Below are 27,136 nucleotides of genomic sequence, written 5' to 3'. Positions count from 1 at the left end.
TCCATGATGTGCAATTAGGGCAAAGTTATTGTTTTTTTGCAAATCCTCTTGTTGGATCTGAATTTTTAACTTAAAGCCCGAAAAAAAGTTACAATAACCAAGAGTAATGTTAATTGTTCTTTTAAGTGCCTTTAACTACTATAAATACCCAATTTATTCATTTGGTTTATTAATTGTTACAGGAATTTATGGTGTTTTTTTTGTTTGTTTTTTTTGTTAGGTTGTAGTATTTGACAAATGTTAATCATTGTGTTATATTTTAAGGTTTTTTTTTTTTTTTCACAGCATAATTGACAGTGCTTTGGTACACATTTGTTTGGTAAAGAATTCTGAAAGATTTCACTTAATTAAATTAACATGAAAATTCAGGTTTATAAAAACAAGAGCAGCTAAAAACAATATTGCAGGGAAGATATTGTAAAAACAAATTAAAAACAAAAAGCATATAAACAACTTACCATTTTCTGTAAATTTAAGCACATTTAATTTTTTTTTTTCTCCAGATATTGGATATCTGCTCAAAAAAGCACCAGTGCTTTTTGATATTAAAACCTGAAAAGCTAATTGAAAACAGTTCGAAGTGAATCTTTCGACTCATGTAGATACAGTGCAACTAAAACGAATGGTCACTTAGGGGAACAGTAGATCACCTTCTCAAAAAGGCAGTTTCTCCCCCAAAAACAACCCGTTCAAGTTATTCTCCACCCATAGAGAAGTTTAGCCATGCTGGATTGGAAGACAAGTCGAGGTCTTCTTGCATATCATTTTCATAACTTACTATAATATAGAATATGTTAAGCCTTATATATTATTGTAGTAAATGTATAATCTCTCACTATATTTGATCTAGTATATCATATATATGTACAATAATACATATGATGATATGTACACACACACAAGTGAGTTACTCTAGCACTCACACAAACACCCTCAGTAATGTGGAATGGAAAAAGCAGTAACAGTAGGACTTACGGACATGCTTCGGTTTTAGACTCACTGTTTTCCAATGCTTTAAGTTTAGGACCCCTGTTATAAATCAAGCTCATTTAAATGTTAACTATGAGAATAATGGCATCTCACCTAAAGTCACCACCTTGAGTTATTGCATTCGCAAAGCAAATCATACACTCATATATCAGGCCACAGCCGCTATCAAAATCAGAACAATGATGTCACTCCGCTGAAGCGCCTTTCTTGTAGTGCTATACGTTCACTTACCATGTGCTTGGATCTTTTGTTTTGCATGTTTGTTGTTGATTGGAAGACCTCTGATGTTGATTTCCCAAACAGTGACTCAGGTCAAGAGAACCGTGTCGCCCTCTTGTGGTTAAGTCTGTAATGGGTTAATAGTGAGAGTTTAGTTTGCAGCAGACGTCACACTCTCTTATTGTACGGGAGCTCCTGCGGTCGGTTGGGAGTGTGCTCTTGTGATCACAGTCATGAGTGAATGTTTGCAGAGTTCAACAGGACATGAACTGTTTTTGTCTGCTGTGGAGGAGTTGTCCGTCATTGGGCTTCCTCCACAGCAGGGGGCAGCATGCCCCTTTCTCGCAAGTGATTGCGCAGCGTGTTGAAGATGCTGAGTTGCTGTTCTGGTTGCAGGACGAGCAACTGCTGTAAGACCTTACTGGGATTCGGCCCCCTGGGGAAGAGAACAACGGCCATCAAAATAGTGTCAAACATGCTTCATTACATTTCAGTGCTGATATCTAAATCAAAATGCTAAACAACAATACAGTTACATTTGCAAAATATCAGAAGTGAAAACATCTACATTTTGGTTCTTTAAAAAAAATGACAGATATCTTTATCATGACAACTTTCAGAGGATTTTTAGCATGGTAATGGATATGACAATGTTATGTATTTGGTCTTAGCGGAATAGATCTGCTGCTGATGATTATTAGTTTAGCTAGTTGATTATTTCTGTTGTAGATTATTGCTGCTGCAACAGACCAAATACAGGGATTTTTCCAGATCTTATAAAGTCACAATGTTACTCATTTAAATAATCCGCACCCACAGAATACTGGGGGGGCATGGCTGAGCTGCGCTAGAGATGAAGGCCCTGTCCCAAATGGCACACTTCATGCACTTTCGGTCTTGTGGACTTACAATGGCTGCCGTGTCCGTTAAGTCCATGAGGCCGTAGTGTGTCCCATTTGTCATTTTAGGTTTCAGAAGGGTGCTCGCGAGTGCCCACTTTGCGGTCGATATGCGCCCTCGATGCGCACTTTTGCCGAGCCCGCACTGATGGGGGCTCCGCAGCAGACTTCTTCCCGAAAGTCAAAGTGGCGTTATGTCACGAAAGTGTGGACTCGTAGGAAGACCGCGAGTGCTTAGGGTGCCATTTGGGACAGGGCCGAAGAGTGTTGCTGCTATGTCGAAGAGACGCTTTTGGCGGCTCTTGGCCCCTTTGTTTGGCGGACAAACTTAAGAGTGGTTAAAATGTATTTTAAACGCTGTTCCTGAACATTGTAATGTTGTAAGCGCTGCTCATTTTATGGAAAACAGCTTATTTCTGTAGCTTTTGTAAGCTCTCGCTTCTGTAAGACGGTTCACCGCTCCTCAGGAAAATGAACCATACTGTTTGTATTACCTTAGTTTTCCGACAAATATCACAATTAAATGGTGGATAACATTGTATCTATAATGTATAAAAATTACTATGTCCTGTGAAATCCGTGCTTGCAAAGCCTGTACATGAAATCCGTTCTGCATGATCCTCTTGTTCGTTAACATTGTCAGGGTCTGAATCGAGCTCGAATTGGTTTGAAATTGAGTGACGCCGTCCTTAATATTTACACTAGAGCAGAACTTGCAGTTATGGAGGGGCGGGAGATTTCCAGAACATGCGCTAAGCGCTGCCAATCACAACACACTGGGCCAGCTAACCAATCACAGCACATTTCATATTTCAGAAGGAGGGTCTTCATCGAAACAGGACTTAAATGGCACGTTTGAGACAGACTAGGGAGAGAGGTGCTCTAATGATGTAAAATGTTTAAAATAAAGCGTTTTTTTTGTACACTCGAGCATGAAAACATTCTAGTACACCCCAAAAACAAAATCAAGACTTCGTAAAATGGCATAATAGGACCCCTTTAAATGTTGAGCAGCAAGTCTAGCTGCAGATGCGACAGGAACCAATCAGCTTGTGCCAAGTAGTAAACGACGTAAATGTCATCAGTTTGCATTAAGGACCCATCTAGAGTTTCATGACAGAACTTGGCATTTATGTGACCTGCTCCAAGATTTCCCCGTCCCACAGTGTGAATTAATGGTGTGATAAAAAACAGAACTAAAATTAAATAAATATATATATATGTAATAAAGTAGATAATATAATAAAATAGAAAATATTTTTGCAAAATATACAAAACTAAGAAGCTGTACAGTGTAATAAAATAATATAAATATTTAATAATATTCTTTTTTGTTTGTTTATACATAATTTCTTCCACAAACCAATGCCAAGACAAGATCATGTAAATGTTGTATTAGACTATCCTTTAAAAATTTGTGCATAAAACTCACAATGTGCTAAAATTGATGGAGCAGGTCACATATATTTGTCTTATTGACAATGGGATTATTTAACTGAAGAGTCTCAACAGATGGTTCGATGGACGTTTTGTATTTCTTTGATTTGAATTGCATGTGTCACTTAAATCAGGAGGGTTCAGACTATCTTGTATAGCTTGATTCAACCATTGTATTATGATGAAGGTAATTATAAAAGTAACAGCCCACTGATGAGTAAATCTATTTTATTTATTGGATAAAGCCAAAGTTTACACACATTTGGCACTTGGTCTGTTGATTTTGGACCCTGTGTTTAATTAAATTATTTACTGTCAAACTTCCAGTTTGTTCATTTATTTTATGGATTTGTATAGGTAATATTGTTTCGAAATAATAAATTATAACCAAATGAGTTAAGAGGTCACCTGACTTCCTCACCTGATAAAACTTGCTATGTAAACATGAACGAACGTTGCCATCAGATACTGACAGTCAAAACGATCCATTATTCCACCATGACCAGGAATGGTATCCGCAAAGTCCTACAAAATGAAAAAGCACAAGCTCACATTGTAGCGGTCACTCCAAGTAGATAAAGACTGTGTAAAGACACAAATTCAAAGGTTTATGTATGACTTCGGATGAACGTGAACTAACTTTGATCTTGAAAGCTCGCTTGAAGCCACTGGCAAAGAATCCACCAAACGGTCCGATCAGAGAGGCGAACGAAGAGAGTGCAATACTGTGGATCTGAAATGGGTAAAGGTTCACCGTTTTCTGCAGACACAAGAAAGATGTAGATCATCAGCCAATACAATACAATCATTTTGTAACATTCATGTTTATTTATCACTTCAGAGGATTCAGCAATACAACAACCCCTCCCAAATAGTATGCAATAAGCAGAGCTTTATTAACTGTTACAGTATGAAGGTTTGCCCTGTCCAGTGCTCACCCATCTAACTGCATTCTGCACCACTTCAGGAAGTGTGTATTCCTGCATCATGAACAGATTTGAGGGCTCACACTCTACTGCAAAGCGGTTTGTCTCGCTGTTGTATTCCACTGGACAAACAAAGTACTGGTACTGGGATAGCAGGTAGGCAAACTGGAAAAAGGGGAAGACATCAAGGTTTTAGTAGTCATATCTTGAGGGTTATGTGTGTATATGACAGTTGTTGGTGTTGCTTACAGGTCAAATGGTGACTTACAAAGAAACTTAAGACCACTGTTGCAAAGAATCCCCCAATAAATCCTTCCCAGGTCTTCTTCGGGGAAAGCTGATAGAGAGCAAAGATCATTTTTATCCACAATGCATGAATTTATGGAAAATGTACTCATCATTTCAGAAAATTAAAGGGGTCATATAATGCCATTTTTGTACAAGTTAATATGATTCTTTAGGGTCTAAATGAAAAGTTTGTAATATACTTTATTTAAAAATTCTCATTAGTATCGTAAGAAAACACTCATTTTACCTGGTCAAAAACAGCTCTGTTTTCAGCACGCCATTTAAGTGCATGTGTCTTTAAATGATAATGAGGGGCGTTCTGTGGGGCGTTTTGACACAACACATGTGGAGTGTTGCCTTGACAACAGTTGAAGGTATATTTTGGAGAAAGAATGGCAGCGGGAGTCTCTGAGGAAACATCTGTGCAACCATATCAATTTGAACCGGAGTCGGACCCGGAACAAGATGACGGCCCCGAAAAAGTTTGACAATTAAGGCTCGAACAGGACGTTTCTGAATGGTTGGTTAACGTAATGTCACTTTGATCTATCTTTGTATGTACTGGCAGGGTAGAGTAGTGAGATACGAACGCTATGTGTTTACTGATATATATGTTAGTTCATTGACAGATTGATGTTACAGCTAATGGTCATGAAAAACTTTTTTTCGGTAAATGTAGGCTTGTCAGTGATGCGTAACGTTATCTATGCAGTGTTAGGTACAACTGTCAGAGCTGAAGCACTGACATGAGGTCACGGCAGGTGAGAAATGATTCGCGCAAACATGAAAGCATTGACGTTGATCGTGGGGAACATTCCCTTCGAAAACAAAACGCAGCCACTGCGTCTTCAGCGGTTCGGATTTAGGAACATCAAAATGACTGCTGTGTTCGTTATTACACCCAAGAACAGAACACCACAATCGCTTAGACACCATTCTGCTCCAGCGTATCAACAACGGCGGACTATGATGACAGCTCGCTCAGGGCAGGTCTGTGTTGAAACACTGCTGTCAATTAACAATCGTGGGAGGGGCGTCCGACCGTGTGACGTCACACTGTCAGACGGCTCGATTTGAGACGGGGAAAACATATAAGGAGATTTAAAAAAAAACACTGGATGGATTTTTTATCATTATATGATGGTTGTGTACAGGCACTGCCAACACACATTTCAGTACAATCAACTTGTGAAAGTGCATGTACCATTATATGACCTCTTTAAGACATGAAACATCTACCATATAAATATCACAGGTTTACCTTAATCAGTGGTGTTCTTCCAAAAAAGAAGCCAAACAGGTAGGCCATGATGTCATTACAGATCACAATAGAGATGGGAACAATAAACCTAAAGAACAAATTATAGTTTTATTTTACAAACACATACTGTAGGAGAGAAGAAACTATGCAGTGAACAACAAAGTATAAAGAAACAAGGGAGAGAAGAAAGTTGACGTTCATTTAACTGACTTTTTTTTTTTAGAGAATTATCAATAACTAAAACATGTTAACTAAAACATGAACAATTATGAACAGAAATGAGTACTGTACACTGCTCTCTGCTTGAGCGGCCAGATATGTTATCATGCGAAACATCAGGAAACAAAGGAATGTAGCTTGAGAAACTTAAGTAGGAATGAGGTGAAACCTCAGACAGGTCTGTCAGGTCAGGTGGGCTTACCAGATCATTCCCTCAAACAGGTTCTGAATAACCAGATGTGACTGAGTCACCACAATCAACAAGGTCACATGGGTCCAAGCAAACTGGAATGGCAAGCACAAACACACACACACAATGGCCACCCACATACATACAGACACACACACACAAACTCAGAGTGAACAGTTGAAATGTTGTCTATTCACTAAAACAATGATGATATATAATGCAACACGTCTCAACACAATCACAGCATGATTTATTATGTGTTAATAAACAATTTTAAATCTCAAATGTTAAAGGGATAGTTCACTTTGAAATTAAATTTTGGTATGTTTTAGCTTACCTCAAGGGCATCCAAGATGTAGGTGTCTTTTTTTCCGCAGTAGTTTCAATTTTGATATTTTTAGGTCAAACCTTTCTTGTCTCTCAGTCAGATAATGCAGGTCTATGGTCACTGTCTCAAAGAGCATGCAAAGAGAGTCCAAATTAAAACAATTCCCCATCGTCCAAATTAAACAATTCCCCATCGTAAGTACACATTGATGGCCTTAGACACGAAACGAGCGGTTTGTGTGAGAAAACGAACAGTATTTATATCGTTTTTACCTTTTGTACACAGCACACGTCCAAGTGATCTGAAGGCGCGGGCGCTTCCTATTGTGTGACGTGTGCGCAGACTGGCGCATAGATATATACAATAGATGTCGCCTCGTTCCAATGAACTGCCGTAGCCAAGGCGGCATCTATTGTATATATCTATGCGCCAGTCTGCGCACACGTCACACAATAGGAAGAGCCCGCGCCTTCAGATCACTCGGACGTGTGCTGTGTACAAAAGGTAAAAACGATATAAATACTGTTCGTTTTCTCACACAAACCGCTCGTTTCGTGTCTAAGGCCATCAATGTGTACTTACGATGGGGAATTGTTTAATTTGGACGATGGGGAATTGTTTTAATTTGGACTCTCTTTGCATGCTCTTTGAGACAGTGACCATAGACCTGCATTATCTGACTGAGAGACAAGAAAGGTTTGACCTAAAAATATCAAAATTGAAACTTCTGCGGAAAAAAAGACACCTACATCTTGGATGCCCTTGAGGAAAGCTAAAACATACCAAAATTTAATTTCAAAGTGAACTATCCCTTTAATTAAGAAGACTGTGCTAAGACCACAAAATAAAACAAACTGGTCTAAATACTTGACTACTAATTGTTAAAGCAAACTTGGCTCGAACAAAAAGTATTTTGTTGCCGAGTGTTTCTTGTGGCAGTTGATGGTGTGTTAATGGGTGTTACTCACACTCACAAAGAAAATTACATTTTGCTGACATCAGTAGTTTAAGTGAAGTAAGCACAGTTTATGCCTATTATTAGAGTTCCTGAATTGCTGTGGCTGGACTCAACCCAGAAGCCCAACACTGTTTGCATGTCCTGAAGATGACTAGTGTTAATGTTTTTGGCAGGCTTGAATTCAGGCTTGGGGGTTGTGGGTGTCAATAAAAAGCAGCATCAGAGCCACCATTGCCATTGTCACGATGCTAAGTGTGCGTCTTGTTTTCAGTTGGCTTTATGAGACACCATCTTTAGAGTGTAATGAAAACATCAATCACAATTAATTATGCAAATAAATGCAAGGAAGAAGACTAATTCAGTATGCAAATATCGCAATGGCATCATCACTGCTGTTGCTTTTTAAAAATTCTAAAATAAATTAAATATCATTCAGCAAAGAGACATTAAACTGATCAAACTGTAGAGATATTTATAATGTTAAAAATATTTCTATTTCAAACAAGTGCTGTTCTTTTGAACAATCAAAGAACTCTGAAAAAATCAGTAATGGCTGCTGAAAATCCAGCTGTGTCATCACAGGAATACATTTTAAAAAAAGAAAATAGCTATTTTGAATTGTAATAATATTTCACAACATTACTGTTTTTTATTGTATTTTCATCAAATAAATGCAGTCTTTGTGAGCATAAGGGACTTTTTTTAAAAACATTAAAAAATCTTACAAACCCCAAACTTTTGAAAAATACAGTAGTCAACAATTAAAGTGGATCAAAACCTTTCAGCAAAGTTATACAAGAATTTTGAACAATACCCATTCTTGTCTTTGATTAACTTTTTTGATACACTTCAAATGTTGACTAATGTAGCTTTTTTTTTAATCAGCACCTGATATAAATTAGGTGCATATTTTGAAATACTTTCACAACTCCCAAGATATCTGAATACTAACTAACTATACAAAAATATTTTTAAATGTGATATGACGACATGTGACTAGTGAGTATCTAATTGTCCAGCGTATGAGATGCACATGACTGTGAATGGAATGGATAGTTTAGTTCTGGCTGGCACAGAAAAGACTGATACACACCATATAAAACTGCAGGCGGTAATGCTTCTTCACTAAACTCAGTACAAACATGCAGAAACCTGTAAAAAGCAAAAAACATGCAGTTAATTTCCTAAAATACAGGAGGAATTATAAATCTGATCACGGTTTACTGCATCATTCTGTTTTCAGCATTAACAGTTTTTTCATCAGTATAGAGTTATTATAAGTTTAATTTTGTTTTGGAAACATTCCATATCACTGTTATGACAGAAGCAGTACACAACATTATGGCATATTTTGTTTTCATACATCTACAAAATACTGGAACAAACACACTGAGTTATTCTTTATTCTGTATAATGTGATTTATCTAATTATACTCAAGGCTCTCACTAATTTACATAGGTGACAACCATTAAGAGGCGTTGGAGAGAAAGCAAGGTTTAGTGAAAATAAAAATGACTGCAGTGCTACAGCTTCCAACATGCTGTGCAGATTTATGGCCATAACAGAGGCAGAGGTAAATGCGCCTTTGGTCCTGGGTATGAACACACATTTACATCTACTTTTGCAGCAGTGACTTTGTCGCAGCCCTAAGCTTGTCCAAACTCATGAAATTTGTGGAGTTCATGCAGAGTGATGCTGTTATTAAAGCAAAAGGGTGACACCAAATACACTGCCCAGCCAAAAAAAAAGTCACTGTTCAGATTTAAATAGGCAAATGCTTAAGAGTCAATGTTTGGACCATTGTGTTGCAGTGATTATTATGTTCCTAGCATGTTATATGTTTGGCAACAGTTCTTCTAACCCTAATTGATGGAGTGTGAAGCTTTTCATTTCTTAAACAACCATGTTGGAAGACACATCATGGCCATATTCCAGATGACAACGACAAGATTCATCAGGCTCAAATTGTGAAAGAATGGTTGGGAGGGAGCATGAATAATACTTGGTCAATATCTTGTATTGACAATGCAAGAGTCAAGTCCTCTACAAAGTCAACTCCAGTACATCCCAAAGACTTTCAACGAATTTAAGGTCTGGATTCATGTGTGAAAATGATTACCATGCTCCCTCCCAACCATTCTTTCACAATTTGACATTTGACACTGAATCTTGTCATTGTCATCCTGAAATATGGCCATGATGTTGAACATGGTTGTTTAAGAAATGAAAAGCTACACACTCCATCAATTAGGGTTAGAAGAACTGTTGCCAAACATATTACATGCAAGAAACATAACAATCACTGCAATAATGATCCAATCATAGACTCTTAAGCATTTGCCTATTTAAATCCAATCAGCGACTTGTTTTTTGGCCTGGCAGTGTTCAATTGTCTTTATTAAATTTTTTACTTAAATAGTTGCGGCGCTCAAGGTTGTGCTATATTGTGAATATACTGTACACTACCTTTCAAAGGTTTGGGGTCGGTTAGATTTTTGCTCTCATCAAGACTGCATTTATCAAAATACTACGAAATCAGTGATATTGTGAAATATTATTACAATTTAAAATAACTATTTTAATATATTTTAAAATGTAATTCATTCCTGTGATGGCAAAGATCCTACAGAAATCATTCTGATATGCTGACTTGGTTGCTCAAGTAACATTTCTTATTATTATCAATGTTGAAATGGATGTTGTTCTGCTTAATATTTTTGTGGAAATGTATTTTTGTCAATATTTTCAAAATAACTTTTATTTAAAATAGGAATCTTATGTTACATTATAAATGTGCTTGACCAATTTAATGTATGCTTGCTGTATTAAAGTATTAATTTATTTAAAAAATAATAACTACTGACCCCAAACCTTTAAACAATAGTGTAGCAGCAGCTCAATAGCTTGTTGGCAAAGAAGAACAGCATATTCACATGTTGAAGCATTTGTAAATGTGACCAAGCATGCATCTCTCATGAAGTCATTTCATAAAAACAATGCTTTGAATATCATTCAGAATATAATAAATTATGGAAAAAAGCTAATTGTGGACTATGGGCTTTTGACCTAGAGTCATAAAAGTCTCTGATTGTCTCCTTGGAGTGTTTTATGCAAACTTTCGGTTACACTCACCTGCCAAATACACTGCAAAAGAAATAAACCGATGATAACGCACAAGGAACTGCAAAGGTTCCTCCCTTTGGACGAGTGCGCCAAAATAATCAGCCACTGTCTCTCCATAAAAGAAGTAGTTCACACAAATCAAGAAGTACCTGAAATACAAGGTGCATTTGTGTCAAGATCTGACTATTTGAGTAAAAGACACATATTTGACAGAAACTGTGTTGAGTTTTAACAATAAATGGCCCCTTTCTTCTGCTTGGCTGTCATCTTGATTTGTTTGGACAAAGCCTGCAGGTGGGGCGTACTTTATGCTAGGTTCCAACATGGAAGTGCACTTTGCTCAATTCCAGTTAATCACTACTTTATCTATGACAAAAGGTGACTGGTAAAACGTGAGAGAGTGGGAGTATGTTTGTTTGTAGTTGAGTGTTTGTACATGAATGTAAAGTACATAGAACAGTGAGAAGGGGGAAAGGGTGGAGAGATAGTGAGAAGAGAAGCTTTAAACGGTGCCTTGTCTGCGTTTTACTTACCAGCTTAGAGTCCTGAACCACGGCAGATCATAGGAATGGTAAACTCTGTAGCCAATGGTTATAATTTCATGAAAACACTTGATTTGAACACCCATAACCTAAAAAAAAAGAATTATAAAAATTTAATATTTTGAGTCAAACGTCTTTTTAAAATCACTGCATTGATTGATTCATATTGACTTTTAATTGAAAATATCTACATATGTCAGTTTAAGTGAGGTTATAAATGAGCTAAATGGCCCAAAGGGTTTGTGGGATGGCAGCTAGGATGTTGTGTAAATGCTTGGTCTAGGAACCACAAACGCTGGCTAGCCAGTGGTCAGTGTGTTAGTCATGTTAATTTATTTTTATGTGGCACACATATGGTTTGTACTCATACTTACCACAAATATAAGCATAATGGGTCCCAAATAGATGATGAGGAAGAAGCCAATGATCATTGTCATTGATAATATGCCTCTTATCCACCAGTTCTTCCACCTACAGAGATCGAGATGTTTTTTTAATTCATAAAAACATATTTGCATGAGGAATCAACAGTTGAATCAAAACTACAGAATCAACAGTTAAACCAAAACTGCAGAATCAAGACACTAAAAGCCAGTGAAAGAGGTAGAAATTAAGCTGAGTAAAATGTTAAACTGATGACCCAGTGGTTTTCCTCAAATGTAGGCGTGTTAAACTGCATGAAATGGCACGAACAGAATGGATGTATTGTTTAAAAAAAAAAAAAAAAAAGATTTCAGTTTGATTTAAGCTTCCACTGTTGATCACTGAAGTTGTATTTTTGATGATCTGAGATTTCTGAGAACAAAACGGATGAGATCGATTTATGCTGATGGCGTCATAAATGTAATAAATGAGGCTCCATGAGAGATGTGAATTCTTCGTTTTCTGGCCCAGAGTGTAATAAACTGTTTGCAGGTGCCACAACTCATGAATGCCACTGAAAATAATGAGGAGATTTGTCAATGGAGAGGAAGAGAAAGGGGAGGGAGAGGGAAAAAAGCGCAGCATCATCACAAAGCGTAGCCAGGCGCCGGCATTCAGGCATGTCGCCCTGCATTGGATCAGCGTCTCTGCGGTCTTTTAAAGAGACTGCAGCAAATCCCACCAACAGAGCAGCAAAACTGACGAGGATTAAGAGCGTTTTACCCACTGACCTACCCCCTAACCTCATCTGCATATCAAATATCACTAGAGTCTGATCTTATTGATCAGAATCAAAGTGAATAGCTGAGCAATATGACGTTCTGTAAGGTTATGTGTCTGCTTTTAAAGATTAACTGGATACATTTTTACAAGGTTCTTATTTTACAAAAAAATCCATCATATGTGGATAGGATTATTTTAAGAGAATATTAGTGCACTGGTTTCGCGTTGACGCGCACCAAGGGATGTGAAACCCCAAGGGAGGGGTTCTGGCAGACCAATCACAGCGCTTGGGTCCGCGTAGAATTGACGCGTTGTTACATTTTTGGAGAGGTGCACGTCAGGGTATGCCGAAGGGTACGCGCGCTACACACAGCCTACGACGTAGCTACGGCGGCAGTTCGACGCAGAAGTATAAATAGGCCTTTAGAGACTCATAGTTGCCCGTGCGTATTGTATTGGGGTCTAAACGTACATAATGCTGACATAGACTGTTTGGGGAGTTGCTCATGTGCTCGGTGTCATTGGGTACCTAGATGACAAGCCCTCCAGGGCTTTGTTGAGACACTGTGGAGTGTTATCTGTGGGAGGTGGCATGTCTGGTGTGTCCGCTTTGGAGTCGCCCTCCATTTCTCCTTCCCCTTCACCGGGAAAAGCAAGCCTGTCGTCTCCATCTGCCTCCTGCAGAGTGCAAACACACACACAGTGAGAAATTTTTTATATAAACTAGATATTTCATGCACTTCAGGGCAGATAATTATATTTTGCTAAATTTTTATTTTGAACTGTAAATACAAATCGCCAGAAGTAAAAAGCTCAACGTAGGCTATAAACAAAATACAACACGGTTGAATTACTTCAAATTCACTAAGCTTCCGACAAATCTTTCAGTCTTTATTTTTAAACCAATTTCCCTATGATGACGTTTAAAGTCCCCGATAAACTCTGTAGTCCCATTTAGCCACTTGTTAGCTATTCATTTTCATGACAAGTAAAAACTTTTAAAAAACATGACAATATCCTGAGCTTGTGTTAAAGTCAATCGACTTTAAATCGACTATTTTTGACTGTCAAAATGCAGGCGGACACAGCTACAGTGAGTTGTTCAAAATCTTTCTTTTTAGTAAACTCTGTGTACACAAACAATGTTCTCAATGCTCAAGTTCATGTGTAGAGCCCCTGGTGATACTTTGAGCAAAGTTTCATGTTGTGTCGAGCCTTCTTAGTGTTTTAAAAATAGTGATTTTTGATGCTATCATAAAAGTGCCCCATTCACTCCCAATTCACAAGGCATTTTAACCTAAAACGAAAATACGGTCAAACTTAAAAGTGGCATTTCCATTCTAATTATGCTTTTAAACGAAAGTTTGCCTTGGGTAGATTAACAAAAAGAGCCTAGGTTGCATTTTGGCGAGAGTTACCCTTTAACCACAGACTTTATTACAGGCATTTAACCAAAAACCCATTGACTTCAAGACGACGGAAGCGCAAGTGCTAAAATGTTAACTCATTTCCGGGATTTGCCCTACAAAAATACGTCCCTCCAGCACTTTATTGCATGTTGCAGTTTCCCCCATTCATAGCAATATGGATGAACTGTCTTGAGCATTAAATAGTCTTTGGTTGCATCTTATGTTGTTTTTTATGAATCCCACCATGAACATTGCCTTTTTAAGATGAATGTTAAGTCATGTCTCTCTGTATGTCTGCAGTAGGGCTGCAACAACTAAATGATAAAATCGATAATAATCAATAATGAAAATAATCAACAACGAATTTGATTATTGATTAGTCGATAGACACTGTGCACCAGAAACCATCAGCCAGTCACACCGCTTTACAGTAGTGAAAAACACATTTCTATACACATAACCCTTATGAAAAAAAAAAAAAGGCGAAACACAGAGTGAGCTGCAGCTGTGGGAAATGCACATGACCTAAGTTGTCAGAAACACAAGTATACAGGTGAAACTCAAAAAATTAGAATATCGTGCAAAAGTTCATTTATTTCAGTAATTAAACTTAAAAGGTGAAACTAATATATTATATAGACTCATTTCATGCAAAGTGAGATATTTCAAGCCTTTATTTGTTATAATTTTGATGATTATGGCTTACAGCTTATGAAAACCCCAAATTCAAAATCTCAGAAAATTAGAATATTACATGAAATCAATAATAAAAAAAAGGATTTTACATACAGAAATGTCAGCCCTCTGAAAAGTATAATCATGCATATGTACTCAGTACTTGGTTTGGGCCCCTTTTGCATGAATTATTGCCTCAGTCCGGAGTGGCATGGATGCTATCAGCCAGTGGCACTACTGAGGTGTTATGGAAGACCAGGATGCTTCAATAGCGGCCTTCAGCTCTTCTGCATTGTTCTGTCTCATGTCTCTCATCTTTCTCTTGGCAATGCCCCATAGATTCTCTATGGGGTTAAGGTCAGGCGAGTTTGCTGGCCAATCAAGCACAGTAATCCCATAGTCAATGAACCAGGTTTTGGTTCTTTTGGCAGTGTGGACAGGTGCCAAGTCCTGCTGGAAAATGAAGTCAGCATCCCCATAAAGCTTGTCTGCTGAAGGAAGCATGAAGTGCTCTAAAATGTCCTGGTAGACGGCTGCGTTGACTCTGGACTTAATAAAGCAGAGATATCTCACTTTGCATGAAATTAATCTATATAATAGTTTCACCTTTTAAGTTGAATTACTGAAATAAATGAACTTTTGCACGATATTCAAATTTTTCGAGTTTCACCTGTATTATATTCTTCATTCTATAAGCTTCAAACATTTTACCGTGGCTTGCCCTGTCATGCTTTGACAGATGCATCTGTTTAATGCTTTTGAGACATGTTTTCCTCTGTACATAACTTCCATTTTATGGTTATAAATGTTAGACAGTCCCGCAAGTATTTCCATTTTGCATAACCTGACAAGCAGCAAGTCTCCATTAAACTCCAGTCTTCAATAAACGAGCACTGATGCACGCCAAACAAACAGCACACAGTAGAATTATCCCAGTAATTCTGACTAAAACATACATTTTGCTAAAATATTTCTTGTTAGAAATGAATGTAGGTTTAAAATTAGTTAATTAATAATATTTGTATTTGAGTACTTACAGTAAAGGGACTTTTGTTAGTAGAATAAAACAATTTGTTCAAATGAGGGAATGTGTGCGTTCCTCATCCATCATTAATTTTTAAAATTGTAAGCAATCAGTTGTATTTTGGTTTAGAAAGTAATGTTTATATTTTAACCCTTTTTTGCAAATAATTTACAGCATAGCCTACATGGATACATTCACTACAGTAGGATAGATCTGTTTTCATAACCTTTATATTGCACATAGTTTGGAGGACAACGTTCGATTCATTCAGATTAATGGTTTATCAAAATAATAATTTGATAAACATTAGATGCAGTCTTGCGTAAATGGCCACTAAGAAACATGTTCGAAAACACTGAAAGACTGATTAGTTGACTAGTTGTTCAGGTAACCCAACTGTGGTATTGAAAATATGTACCGCTGCACACCCCAAACACTCACTAGGTGAGAGACACTTAAACGAAACAAAACACACAAGTCACAATGTCAATAAGCCAGTAGTCTTTTGCAATCACATTGAAATGCAGCTCTTCATGGAAATCACAGATTTACCAGTCAAAGTAATGGAGAACGATGGAAGAAAGGCTATTAGCCAGCATAATTTATGCAAATGCTAGACAAATGCCTCTGAGGAAAATCAATCGGGCTTGAGGACATGGCATTTGAGTAGGTGCAGTACAGTAGACTGAAGATACCCGGCTGCTTTCTCATCTTTCACTGTTGTCTTGGCCAACACACCACAACTACGAGCTAAAGAACAGAATAAAATATGGCTGGTAATGTTGTGACTCCTGTCGCCTCTGTGAAAAATCTCCCACAGTAACAGTAGCTAAGGAAGCTAATGAATCAAGTGGAGGGGAAATACTAAGAGGAAAAGTTGAACCAAGGTGTCATCATTCAACACAGACTGTGGTTATGAAGTGATGAATAAATCATCATGATCACAAGGGCTGGGTTAACAATATCAATTTCTTAATTTCAATCAATCTTCACTCTGATGAATCATTATTTTAAATTCTCTTGGGTTTCTTAAATCCCAAGATCAATCTTTTAGTCTATGATGTTTTTTGTAGATGTGTGAACAAAACTTTACTTAAACTAGGGTTTTTCTGCCAATTGAGAGAGATTTTTTTCTTTTATGTGTATTTTACATGTATTGTATCTGATCCAAATGAATCAATATAAATCAAATTGAAATCAAATCAAGAGCTTGTGAATAAGAATCAAATCTATTTGTTAAATCTACGTCAATACCCATCCCTAATGTTGTTCACAGATAACATCATCACAGGGGAATGTTGCTGCCTAACCAGGTTCAGTCATTGCCAATTTGCAGGCTAAGCCTCTTCATGTGGCGGCAACTGCAGCAGGCCTCATCCGGTCAAGCCTGATGTTTAATTGTATCATAATCTTCAATAAATCTGTAATCTGAATTTAAATGCTGTGCCGACAGTCTAGTCTACCACTGCGATCACTGAGTCGTTTACAAAGTAGCTGATCTGCCTTTCAGACTGAAAAAAAAGACCCCAACAGCAGCCTGTTTACAGCACCTAAATGTAAAACGGGCCATAGAAAACAAGCTACACATAAGTTAATATTTAATACTACATAGCAATTATGTTCCTCTACGGCCTACACAAATGCTCTAAAAATAACATTACTGGTATGTTACTCTTCATATGCTATTTATTTTCGAATGGACAGAAATTCTGACTGAACTGTATAAAATGCACTGGCTATGGATAGAAGTGTCTGTCAAATGCATCAATATTAATTTTAGATACAAACCCTAAAGGTCACATAAAAGATACACTGTTGTCATAAGTAGTTCATGGCCTGAATAAGATGCACTGTGCTCCAAACATTATGCCAGTCAAAAGTCAGGCTCCTGTGAGTCTATGTTGGCTCTGTTATTCATAGCTTTTGTGTATTTTATGTTTGGTGGCGTTTCTGTCAAACCCCTTTTACTGGCATCCTAATTTGGCCATGTAAGAACAAGACGAACAGTATAATTTCCAAAATTAGCCAAAGTCTTTAGACCAAGACTGTAAGAAACTGTGCTGAGGAGGTAATTGGGAGCAAGTTGCGCTGAGAGGTAGAGTAGAGAGGTCACTCATGTCTGAAACAAGGCTCAGATTAAGGGTGGTAAAAGAAACCCTCTGCTAACTTTTTAATGAGGGCACACTCAAGCCCCCAGAAAACATTCATGGAGATGTACAGACCTGAGCAACACTCATTCCAGCTATCAGCTACATCAGTGTAGTCAAGCTAATTTTGTGCAATTTGAAAATTAAATGGTTATTTCTGAAAAAAGAAACAGAAATTGTTTGTTGAAAAAGGCAACAAACAAACTGAAACATTATCCCATTCATACTCTGCCAGGACAATAGACAGATGAGAAGAGAGAGTTTTTCTAATGCTCCAGATGAGTGGACCTATTATTATCCTGAGGGTTACACTAAATCGCAGCCTAGTAGCGTACTGCAGTCCATTCAAGAAAAATAATCAGTGTTTATGAAAGTGCACTGATATTTCCACTATTTAAATGGCACTCAACAGGTCAATAGCCATACCAAAGACTATGGATATACAAAGAAACTGCAATATGGGGGAGTACGTCCTGCCTTTTAAATAAAAGAGCCAATCACTGATTGGTAAATTCATGCCGTTAGAAGCTCCGGCTTCCATAAAAAAAAATAATAAAAAAATATTTATGGGACAGTTCATGTAAGATTTTGTTGCTGATTTGAAATATGTTATTTAATTGTGAGTTCGGCAAGCAGTTTTTGAGATTTCAGGATTCCCCCATTCAGATAGATAGGACTTGCTCTTGGATGCCTGAAGTAGCTGCACAGAACTGTTGCAAATATGGCTCCCGAATGAACAAAATTTCCTTGAAAGAGACTTTGACTATACCAACAGCTCCTAAATCTAATCAACCAGTGTACTTTCAAATGGGCTATTTTACATTGTCAGTGTTTTATTTTGTTCCCTAATGTCCACTTATAATGTTAGACAAAGTGCCTTGCATCAGATCACTTACTGTTTCAAGATCAAACGATTTTGTTGTTACCAATACAGATTATAGATTATTTTTGTTCAAATGTCCGATTTTATTCTTTTATTTCTGCTGTTTGACACAATAATAACTATATTAGACTACATATTAAAAACACAATATGGTTATATTAATAATAACTATTATTATTATTATTATGTTCCTTAACAGACATTGATATGCAAATGTGGACGGTCATATGTTAATATGCTATTGTTGTACGCCGGCAACAAATTCTAAAATTTTAGAATTTGTTGCCGGCTTGGGGGCAGCTTTGCCATTTGAACATTAGAGTATGTCTCTACACAACAATGAACTCTTTTATTTCAAGCAAGCGAGGAAAATCCATGATATGTGGCATTTAGAAGCGGGAGAAATTTCTGTGTATGTGTCCTTAAGAGCTGTGTGCTCCACACATGTATCCTCCAGCCTATAAGAGTCCTGAAAGTGAGGGGATAAGAAGACTATCCTGCTGATTAGCTGCTCCATATGAGACTACACTAATCCCTGAGAGAGAAAGAGGGAAAAGTCCCAGTCCAGCTCAACCCCAGAAGGCACACACCAAAACAAACACACAAATGCAGCCATCAGTGCTCACATCTCTCCTTCGGTTTCTACCTGCAGAGCCGGTATCTGTAACAGAACGTGCTGAACAGACAGAGATCATATAACCAATGAACAGAGGAAATGCCAAATAACCTGCCAAATCATCACTTTAGCTGCCTATTAAATCCTCTCTGAAGTGCTTCAAGGGTGAAAATAAAGTGTCAGTACAGGACGATATCTTGACTGCAGACTTTTCCCCAGGGATGATTGACAGCTTGGCCCAGTTTTCACTGTCCCTTTAAATACTTTACAGCAGTGACAAAAAAAAAAAAAAACGGGCTGATCAGGAATTCATACTGTTGCAGCAAATACCAAAATGGATACGCTCACTGCTGATGTCAAAAGCGGACGCAGGCGAGGGGATGCAGCAGAATTCCTAAAGCAGTATTGTGTACTGTATTCTGTGCTAATTAGTCCGCTGTTGCATTAAGAGAGAAAAACACTGCTAAAAATACCAGCACAGTTGCTCACCAGCATGAGTTCTGCAAAATACAACACATGCCCTTATTACCAGACATATTACTCTAAAAGATGTGTCCTGAGATATGACTATGGCCCACATGTGTTAGCCAATCAAAACACTCTCTGCCAAAGCTATGAGTTTGAGGTGGTACTACCTGTTTTGTCAAACAATGGAAGACGGGGGAGTGTTCGGGAAATATGTTTGGAAAAGTCATATGAAATTACTTTCAGCAGTTTTGAAACGATGAAGTCGACATAAAGCTATCATTGTGCCACATTTCTTTCCTTTCCTTTAAAGGTGGGGTAAGCAGTATTTGAACAACACTGTTTGGAAGTTAGTTGGACCGACACACGAGCAAACAACAACAAACGTGTGTAGCCAATCAGCATTAGGGAGTGTATGACAGTGGAGGAGAGAGAAGAAGCAAGAGGGAGATTTGAAGAAAGACTGCAGAAATAGAGATGAGACACATGCAAAAGAGAAACGCTCAGAAGAAATCACTGGAAAATGAATGGGTTATGACTGGACAAGAGCTTTAAGACCAGCGTTAATATTAGAAAAGCTTTCCATCGCTGGAGAGAGCTAAGTGGGAAGGGGTGGAGAAAATTTAAATAAAAAATATCAACAACGTCCAACAGCGTTTTCGAAATATCGCTTACCCCACCTTTAAAGTGGTGTGCTTTCGCCTCTCATTAAAAGCCCAAACTTAAGCCCAGACCAGTGAAATCTTGTAATGTGACTGTTGTAATATGAAGTCTGCACGGGACATACTTGATAAAACAAAAAAAAGTTTTATCAACACACATATAAGAAAAGTATACTTACGCTAAACGGTCAATTACACACAAAAGCATGTCAAAATGCCCGTCTTAGCGATGATTTGATTACTTTATTCAATTTCTGTAGTAGGCTATTGGCTAAATACTATACCGTTTTAGAAAACATTGTTTATTTAATTTGTATCTTTCTACTGTATCTGGCCTATTGTTGAACTTCTGCTGTGCATTCTGCAGAGGACCCAGGCACCTGCCTACTCGGCCTATAGTTAGCAGCAGCCCTGTATGCAGTGTTCAATAAAGAGCTGTTATACTAAATTCTGCTGAGAATTTTAGTTCAGTACTGACACGTATCAGGATATGTATTGTATCGTGGCCTCTGTATCATGACACATATTGTGATGTGACTTTGTTGCAGATACACAGCTCTAATTGATACACTGGTACCAGCTGTGCTTTCTCACTAGAGCCCTGCATTTCAGCCCGAGCCCGACGGGCCCCGACTTTTTTACGCCCCTAGGGCCGGGCTTCGGGCCAATTTTCACGTCATAGTTAAAATGCGGGCCGGGCCTCGGGCCTTTTTTGGGTTATCCTGCTTTTTATATTTTTAGACATTAATTAAAAAAAAAATATGAGAAGTTGACGTTGACGATAGAAAAACAAACATAGAAAGAAATTTCGTAACCTCATAACTTATGGCGTTATTTTCCTGTCAAATGTCGAGAGCGCATTATTGTAGCGTGAAAGTAGGCTACATTAATATAATGCGCGAGCGCGAATCTCTCTGCTCGCACACGGAATATAATGTGCCGAGCGCGAATCTCTCTGCTCGCGCGCGGGAACTGGACGTGCCCTGCACTTAAAACGTGTTTTAAATACTGGCCATTATAGCCATCAGCTAATCTTAAAATTACATTGACATATGACTGACATGACAGTCTGTCTCACGCACGCACACAGAAGGTTTCCCGTCAGCGCGACCCACGATTCACCTCATGTGCAAATAATGGAGAATATTAAGAGAAAAATCGCGTGCGTGAGAAAAATTCGTGATAGAAGAAAGGAGGACTGGGTTAAAACCTTCCACTGTGGATGCTTAGCTATTCTTTTTCTCCACGATGCTCTGTTAGAGACTGTTCTAACTTTTCGTTTGATTGGACTTTATTTTCGTTTAACTGTTGGAAACCTCTGATGTTTTTCGTTTGATTGGACTTTGTTTTCGTTTAACTGTTGGAAACCACTGGAAAAAAATAATGGCCATGTTCTGTGGTGCATTTTTGAGGTAAGATAATCTGCAAGTTTGTTTTTAATTTATTTAATTTAATTTGTTTATAGGCTATTGCTCATTTCGTTTGCAAGCGCTGTTGCGAGCAGCCTGAGCCTGCCTCAGTATTTCAAAAAAAAAAAAAAAAAATTGACTCACTGTGGTTTAATAAATAAACATTTATTAAACTAACTGTCTGTGTGATATGCTTGAAGTTTTTTATATCTATTGATTTTATTGTAGACAAGTAAAGTATTATAGCATTGATTTGAGAGGCTCAATTGATCAAACATGTTTTACTCGCTGTCGGCTGGGTTTGCTTGGTCGTCATTTAAAAAAAAAAATGCTCCAAACATTTGTCTAAATTAACCTAATAAAGAAATGAAAAGAAACATTAATTTACATAACTAACAAAGAAACATAACTAACAAAACTGAGCTATTTTAATGGCTGCAAATAGGGCAGGCTGCCGCTGTGTAATGAAAAAAAAAAAAAAAAAAAAAAAAAACCAAACAACGGGCTCGGGTCGGACTCGGGCTGATAATTCTGATGAGCTGTCGGACACGGGTCGGGCTAGGGCCTGAGCGTCTCGGGCCAGGGCCGGGCTCGGGCCTAAATTTGAGGCCCGTGCAGGGCTCTATTTCTCACCCTCTCTTCTCTCCTACATCAAGTTGACAAACACCGCAGCGTGTACCGTATTTTAATTAAAAAAGTATATAGAGTGTTTCAGAGCGAAGCGTGTCATTTGTTTTCATGCATGCAGCTCAAGATTCTGTGTTTTCAGCAGCTCACAGCGGCAAATGCAGCAAACTAGTGAGAATTCGTAATGAGAAGCGTTTGTAAACTTGTTGTCACATAAACTTAAAGGTCTGCTTGCAGTTTTCCAAATAAAAGCTTGAAGGTTTAGCTTAAAGAAACATAATGGCCCGGTTTCACAGACAGGGCTTAGACTAAACCAGGATTAGACCATAGATCAATTAGGACATTTAAGTAATTTTTATAAACATGCTTAGAAAAAAACATTACCGATGTGCATCTTAAAACTAAAAAGGCACTGATATATTTTTAAGATCAGTCAGTGCAAGTTTATTTCAGTGGAAACAGCTCAGACTTACATTTTAGTCTAGGACTAGTCTTAAGCCCTGTCTGTGAAACCAGGGGAATGTTTGTAATTTTACTGCTGTACTGTAAAATAACGTATTTGTTGTATTGTATCATAATTATTATTAATAATAATAATAATAATAATATATACTACCAGGCCTAAACCGAATTGTGTGATTATAAAAGGTGCAGAGAAACTAGTTTTCTGTAGTAAATTGCAGAAGTAGGACAGGATCACGAGCAGAGAGCCATTCTATGGAGGATGTGCTGCACAGAGGTTATGATGGTCCACTGAACTCCAAACACAGCTGAGGTGGCACCATGCTAAAGCCCAGAGAGACTCAGGCTAATGATGCTTCTCTTAGTAAAGGGAAAAGAAAACAATATATTAACTGAAAACCATAACACTCAGCTCTCAGTGAAAGTGAAGGGCTGTAAATACTGCTAGTTACTATGAGTGATGGAAAGAGATTGACCTTGAGAGAACTGGCTGAGGGGCTCTAGATGGACAGGCTTTAGTCTTATCAGGTCAGTGGTCTCCAGGACAAGAACAAAATGTTCTTTCAGAGCCTTTATTTCTTTGACTAAATCTGTGGCATTTATTTCCATATATAGGATAAACCAGCTGCCCTTGCAGAAGTATTTGTGAATAAACAAAAGCTCAAAATATTTTATGCATAATCAACGGTTACAGCATTTTAACTCTTTCCCCGCCATTGACGGACTTTTCCGGTTTTCAGTGTTTCACTGTTTTACGGTAGACGGCGGTATTACACATCTTCTGAAAGAGTACTGAATCTCCTGATCAAAACACATGCGAAGATGATGCAGAGACAAGCGATATAATATGTAATCATACACTTAAGTAAAATAATGCGATCATCAACATTAAACAGCATATAAATCAAAAATCGCCTAATGTTACTGAATGAAATGTCGACTCAGGACGAGCTATAGTGGTGCGTTCAAGTCCTCCTGGGAAGTTCGTATTTATGAAGTGGGAAGTCGTGTTTACGACGGCAGGTGCGTTCAAGTCAATTTGGTCGGAGTAAGATGGTGGTGTACTTTCTCAATAAATTACACAAAAATACAGTAAGGTTCTTAAACTCTAGATCTAGAAAATGAAGAACAAAGAAATGTGCATCTTTTTTATGTTTTTAATTAATTTATGAAGCCACTGCAAACTTTATTGTTACATATTAGCCTATATTGTTATATTATAATGCCATCATATTCTGTGCAGGAAATTAGATTACTTAGAAAAGCCGTACAATATCACTGCTAAATACCTTTAAGTATTGTGGTATTCCACCATGTTTCTCACAGACACGCCCCCCAACTCGTAAAGATCGGGGCTTAAAGAAAATCCCGAGCTTCCCACACGTATTTACGACATTGTGGTGGCGTTCATGTGCGTTCAACTCGAAAATACCATCTATACGAGATGACTTGATGAATGCACCATATTACTGTGCAAGCATTAGGGGTGTTGATGGACTCAATCTACTCCATCTGTGTTTTGATCATCGTTCTGAATCCGATCTGGATGTAGTCTTTGACAAAAAAAAGTGATTTTCTCAGCTTTTTGCTCAAAATGTTGCTTTAAAAAAAAAAAAAAAATTGACCCACATTCAAGTGTTGATAAAAAGGAATACATGAAGCTAGAATAAAACAGATATTCATACAACAAAATATTCTGGGGGCCATGACATTTTTGTGAAAATGACCAAAAAAAGTGGCTGGCAACTTTTTTTTTCTTTCTTTTTTAAATGCTACCTGAAAAAGAGTTAAAAAAAAATAATACTCTTGTTTTCAGACAAAGTAAAATAATTACTGTATAATATTATTGACCTAATTTAAATAATTTCATATTTTTATTTTATTATTATTTAAATAAATTTAAATCAAATTTGGTTTTCTTATGTAAAGTTTTGGGTTGAAGACCCATGATGCTCTCGGCCCTATACTATCACTATCGTAATCATAAGACAAGTGCAGCTGGTCCACTCATTTTTCCACACCCACTTGTAGGAAACTTCTCCAGGGGAAACAGTATAATGGTCCAGTGTATGGTCTTTATAAGACAGTTCAAGAATACATAGACATGACAGGAAGCCTTCACACACAGATCTCCTTCAAAAGCCTTGTCTGTGACTAAAAACATTTGTAACTGTAACTACTGAGTCATGAGATCAATTCATCCATTTCCAGGATAGCTGCTGAGTTACTCCCTTCTCAACTTTTTCACACTGTGGCCAAGTGATTTGTTGTCACGTGTGATCTACCCCAACGCTCAGCCATCATCATCACTACATCATTTCCAGGGAAGAGGAAACGGCTCTAGCCCAATCACATACACACAAAGAGCAAACCGATTGTAAATAGATTCTGTTAGAAATCGTAAAAGCTAAGCATTTAATTTGTCTAGTATTCATAAAAACATAGGAACTAATAACTGATAACAAAACACTGACTTTGAACTTTTGACATTTCTTAACTGAGAAAAACTAAATTACACTTCACAGACACAGAGCTAACTCAAAACATAGGCTATTTCAGCTCTTAAATAAATATTTCCCAATATACCGAATACCTCTAAAACTAAATCGATTTTTTTAGTTCTAAATCGAGCTATCCTGCAAAAACAGTTTTAGTCCTGTTATAACACGTTCAAAGGCAATATGTTTCACAATAAATTAATGTTAGTCTATTTAAAACAGTTGCCATAAAATGCTTTTTACACTACAATTTCTCTGATATGCAAAGGAATAGCCTAGACCTAGAGAAAATTATGTTTAAAAGACCAAAACAGCAACAAAGGCACTGGCTGACCTTAGTGGAATAATTCACCCCCAAAATAAAAACTGTCCTCATTAACTCACCTCCTTTCAAAACTGCATGATTTCTTTCAACAAAAAAAGATGATAATAGTCACCATTCACTTTCATTGTATGGAAAGAAGCAACGAAAATTAATGGAGACAGAGACTGTCATTCTGCCAACTTCTCCTTTTGTGTTCCATGAAAGAAAGTCGTGCTTGTTTGTAACAACATGAGGGTGATTAAATGGTACATTTTCATTTTTGGGTGAACTATTTCTTTAAATACATGGTCTCTGAACTCTCTAAATAACATTAAAACAGCTCTGTATGACAGCTGATTCTGACAGCTGACCGTGACTCAAACCCTAGTGAGCTGTCTACAGACAGTGTTTTTGAGCATGACAAACTTAGTCGATGGTCAAAGTGTTCAGAACGTTCCAGACACGTCTATGAAACCAAAAATGCTGTCTAGTTAGGCAGCTCACTAGGTTTTGCGACACAGCCACTGACTCTCTGGTTGGCTTTGCGGCGTGTTTGGCTCAGCAACTTTATATGAGGCAACCGCCAGTTTAAAGATAAAATGAATTAAAGGGACAGTCCCATAACACAAATGTCACTACATATAATCCTAATATTACCTTAAGCGAGTTGTTTTTGTGCAATATCTGCTCAGGTTGAAGCGGTCTGACTGGTTGCTCGTTAGCTGATTAGCTAGAAGGTCATTCGCGATCGACTGTGAGAAATAAAGCCTCCCGAATGAACGTGTTCTCCATAAATTACCTTGTCACTAATGTTTTCCGTGCTGTCAGGGTCTCCTCCTCCTCCTCGCCGTCTCAGCTCCGTCATTTTTGCTTATTTCAGTCTAAATGATACATAGATATCGTAGGAGGTCCGCGTTAAAATGAAGCAGAGCGGGGTTCGTGTCAGTCTCAATAATCCGGTTAATTTAGCTAACCGACTGCGACCATCAAAGTGTCTCCCGCGGCAGGTGGAGGGACAGACAGCCTGCGTGCATTTGTTTATGCCCACAGATCTGCTGCTGTTTTGTTAGTTAAGTGAGAGACCAACCCCCTTCTCTCTCTCTCTCTCTCTCTCTCTCTCTCTCTCTCTCTCTCTCTCTCTCTCTCTCTCTCTCTCTCTCTCTCTCTCTACCTCTCTCTACCTCTCTCTCTCTCTCTCTCTCTCTCTCTCTCTCTCTCTCTCTCTCTCTCTCTCTCTCTCTCTCTCACTCAGTGACTCAACATAAAGAGGAACACTGCTCCACTCTGCGGCTGGAGTTCAGCTCGCTTCACTTCTCAAACTCTTACGACAGTCCATTTGTTATTGTTTCTGTGAATGTTGTCCATGATGTGAAGTCATCATGATGATGAACTTGTGAGTTTATTAGTAGACTAGCCTAGGCTATAATT

General features: G+C 37.8%; 1 protein-coding gene across 1 annotated transcript; it reads right to left on the bottom strand.

Moving 5' to 3' along the window:
- Positions 1–1,304: 1,304 nt before the first annotated feature.
- Positions 1,305–26,940, bottom strand: cds1 (CDP-diacylglycerol synthase (phosphatidate cytidylyltransferase) 1). Its single transcript, XM_079871756.1, has 13 exons — positions 26,508–26,940; positions 13,057–13,205; positions 11,756–11,852; positions 11,373–11,470; positions 10,849–10,988; positions 8,809–8,867; positions 6,442–6,524; positions 6,021–6,108; positions 4,740–4,808; positions 4,484–4,636; positions 4,186–4,305; positions 3,967–4,070; positions 1,305–1,645 (listed from the first exon to the last, which is right to left on the bottom strand). Exons 1-13 carry the CDS (start codon positions 26,571–26,573, stop codon positions 1,510–1,512), a joined length of 1,362 nt encoding a protein of 453 aa, XP_079727882.1. The 5' UTR covers positions 26,574–26,940; the 3' UTR covers positions 1,305–1,509.
- Positions 26,941–27,136: the final 196 nt, after the last annotated feature.

The sequence above is a fragment of the Squalius cephalus genome (assembly GCF_949319135.1).
Source record: "Squalius cephalus genome assembly, chromosome: 5".
In the NCBI taxonomy this organism is placed as follows: domain Eukaryota; kingdom Metazoa; phylum Chordata; class Actinopteri; order Cypriniformes; family Leuciscidae; genus Squalius; species Squalius cephalus.
The sequence above is the reverse complement of the archived record's forward strand: the minus strand, read 5'-3'. Positions and strand labels throughout refer to the sequence as shown.

Bases quoted from the DNA above. Each gene is read 5' to 3' on its own strand.
- cds1 (XM_079871756.1), bottom strand. From the start codon at position 26,573: ATGACGGAGCTGAGACGGCGAGGAGGAGGAGGAGACCCTGACAGCACG. The intron at 8,868-10,848 runs GTGAGTGTAACC...TGCTTTTTACAG, and splicing joins TTTTGCAGTGTATTTGGCAG to GTTTCTGCATGTTTGTACTG. The intron at 4,306-4,483 runs GTGAGCACTGGA...TTGTGTCTGCAG, and splicing joins TGCAGAATGCAGTTAGATGG to AAAACGGTGAACCTTTACCC.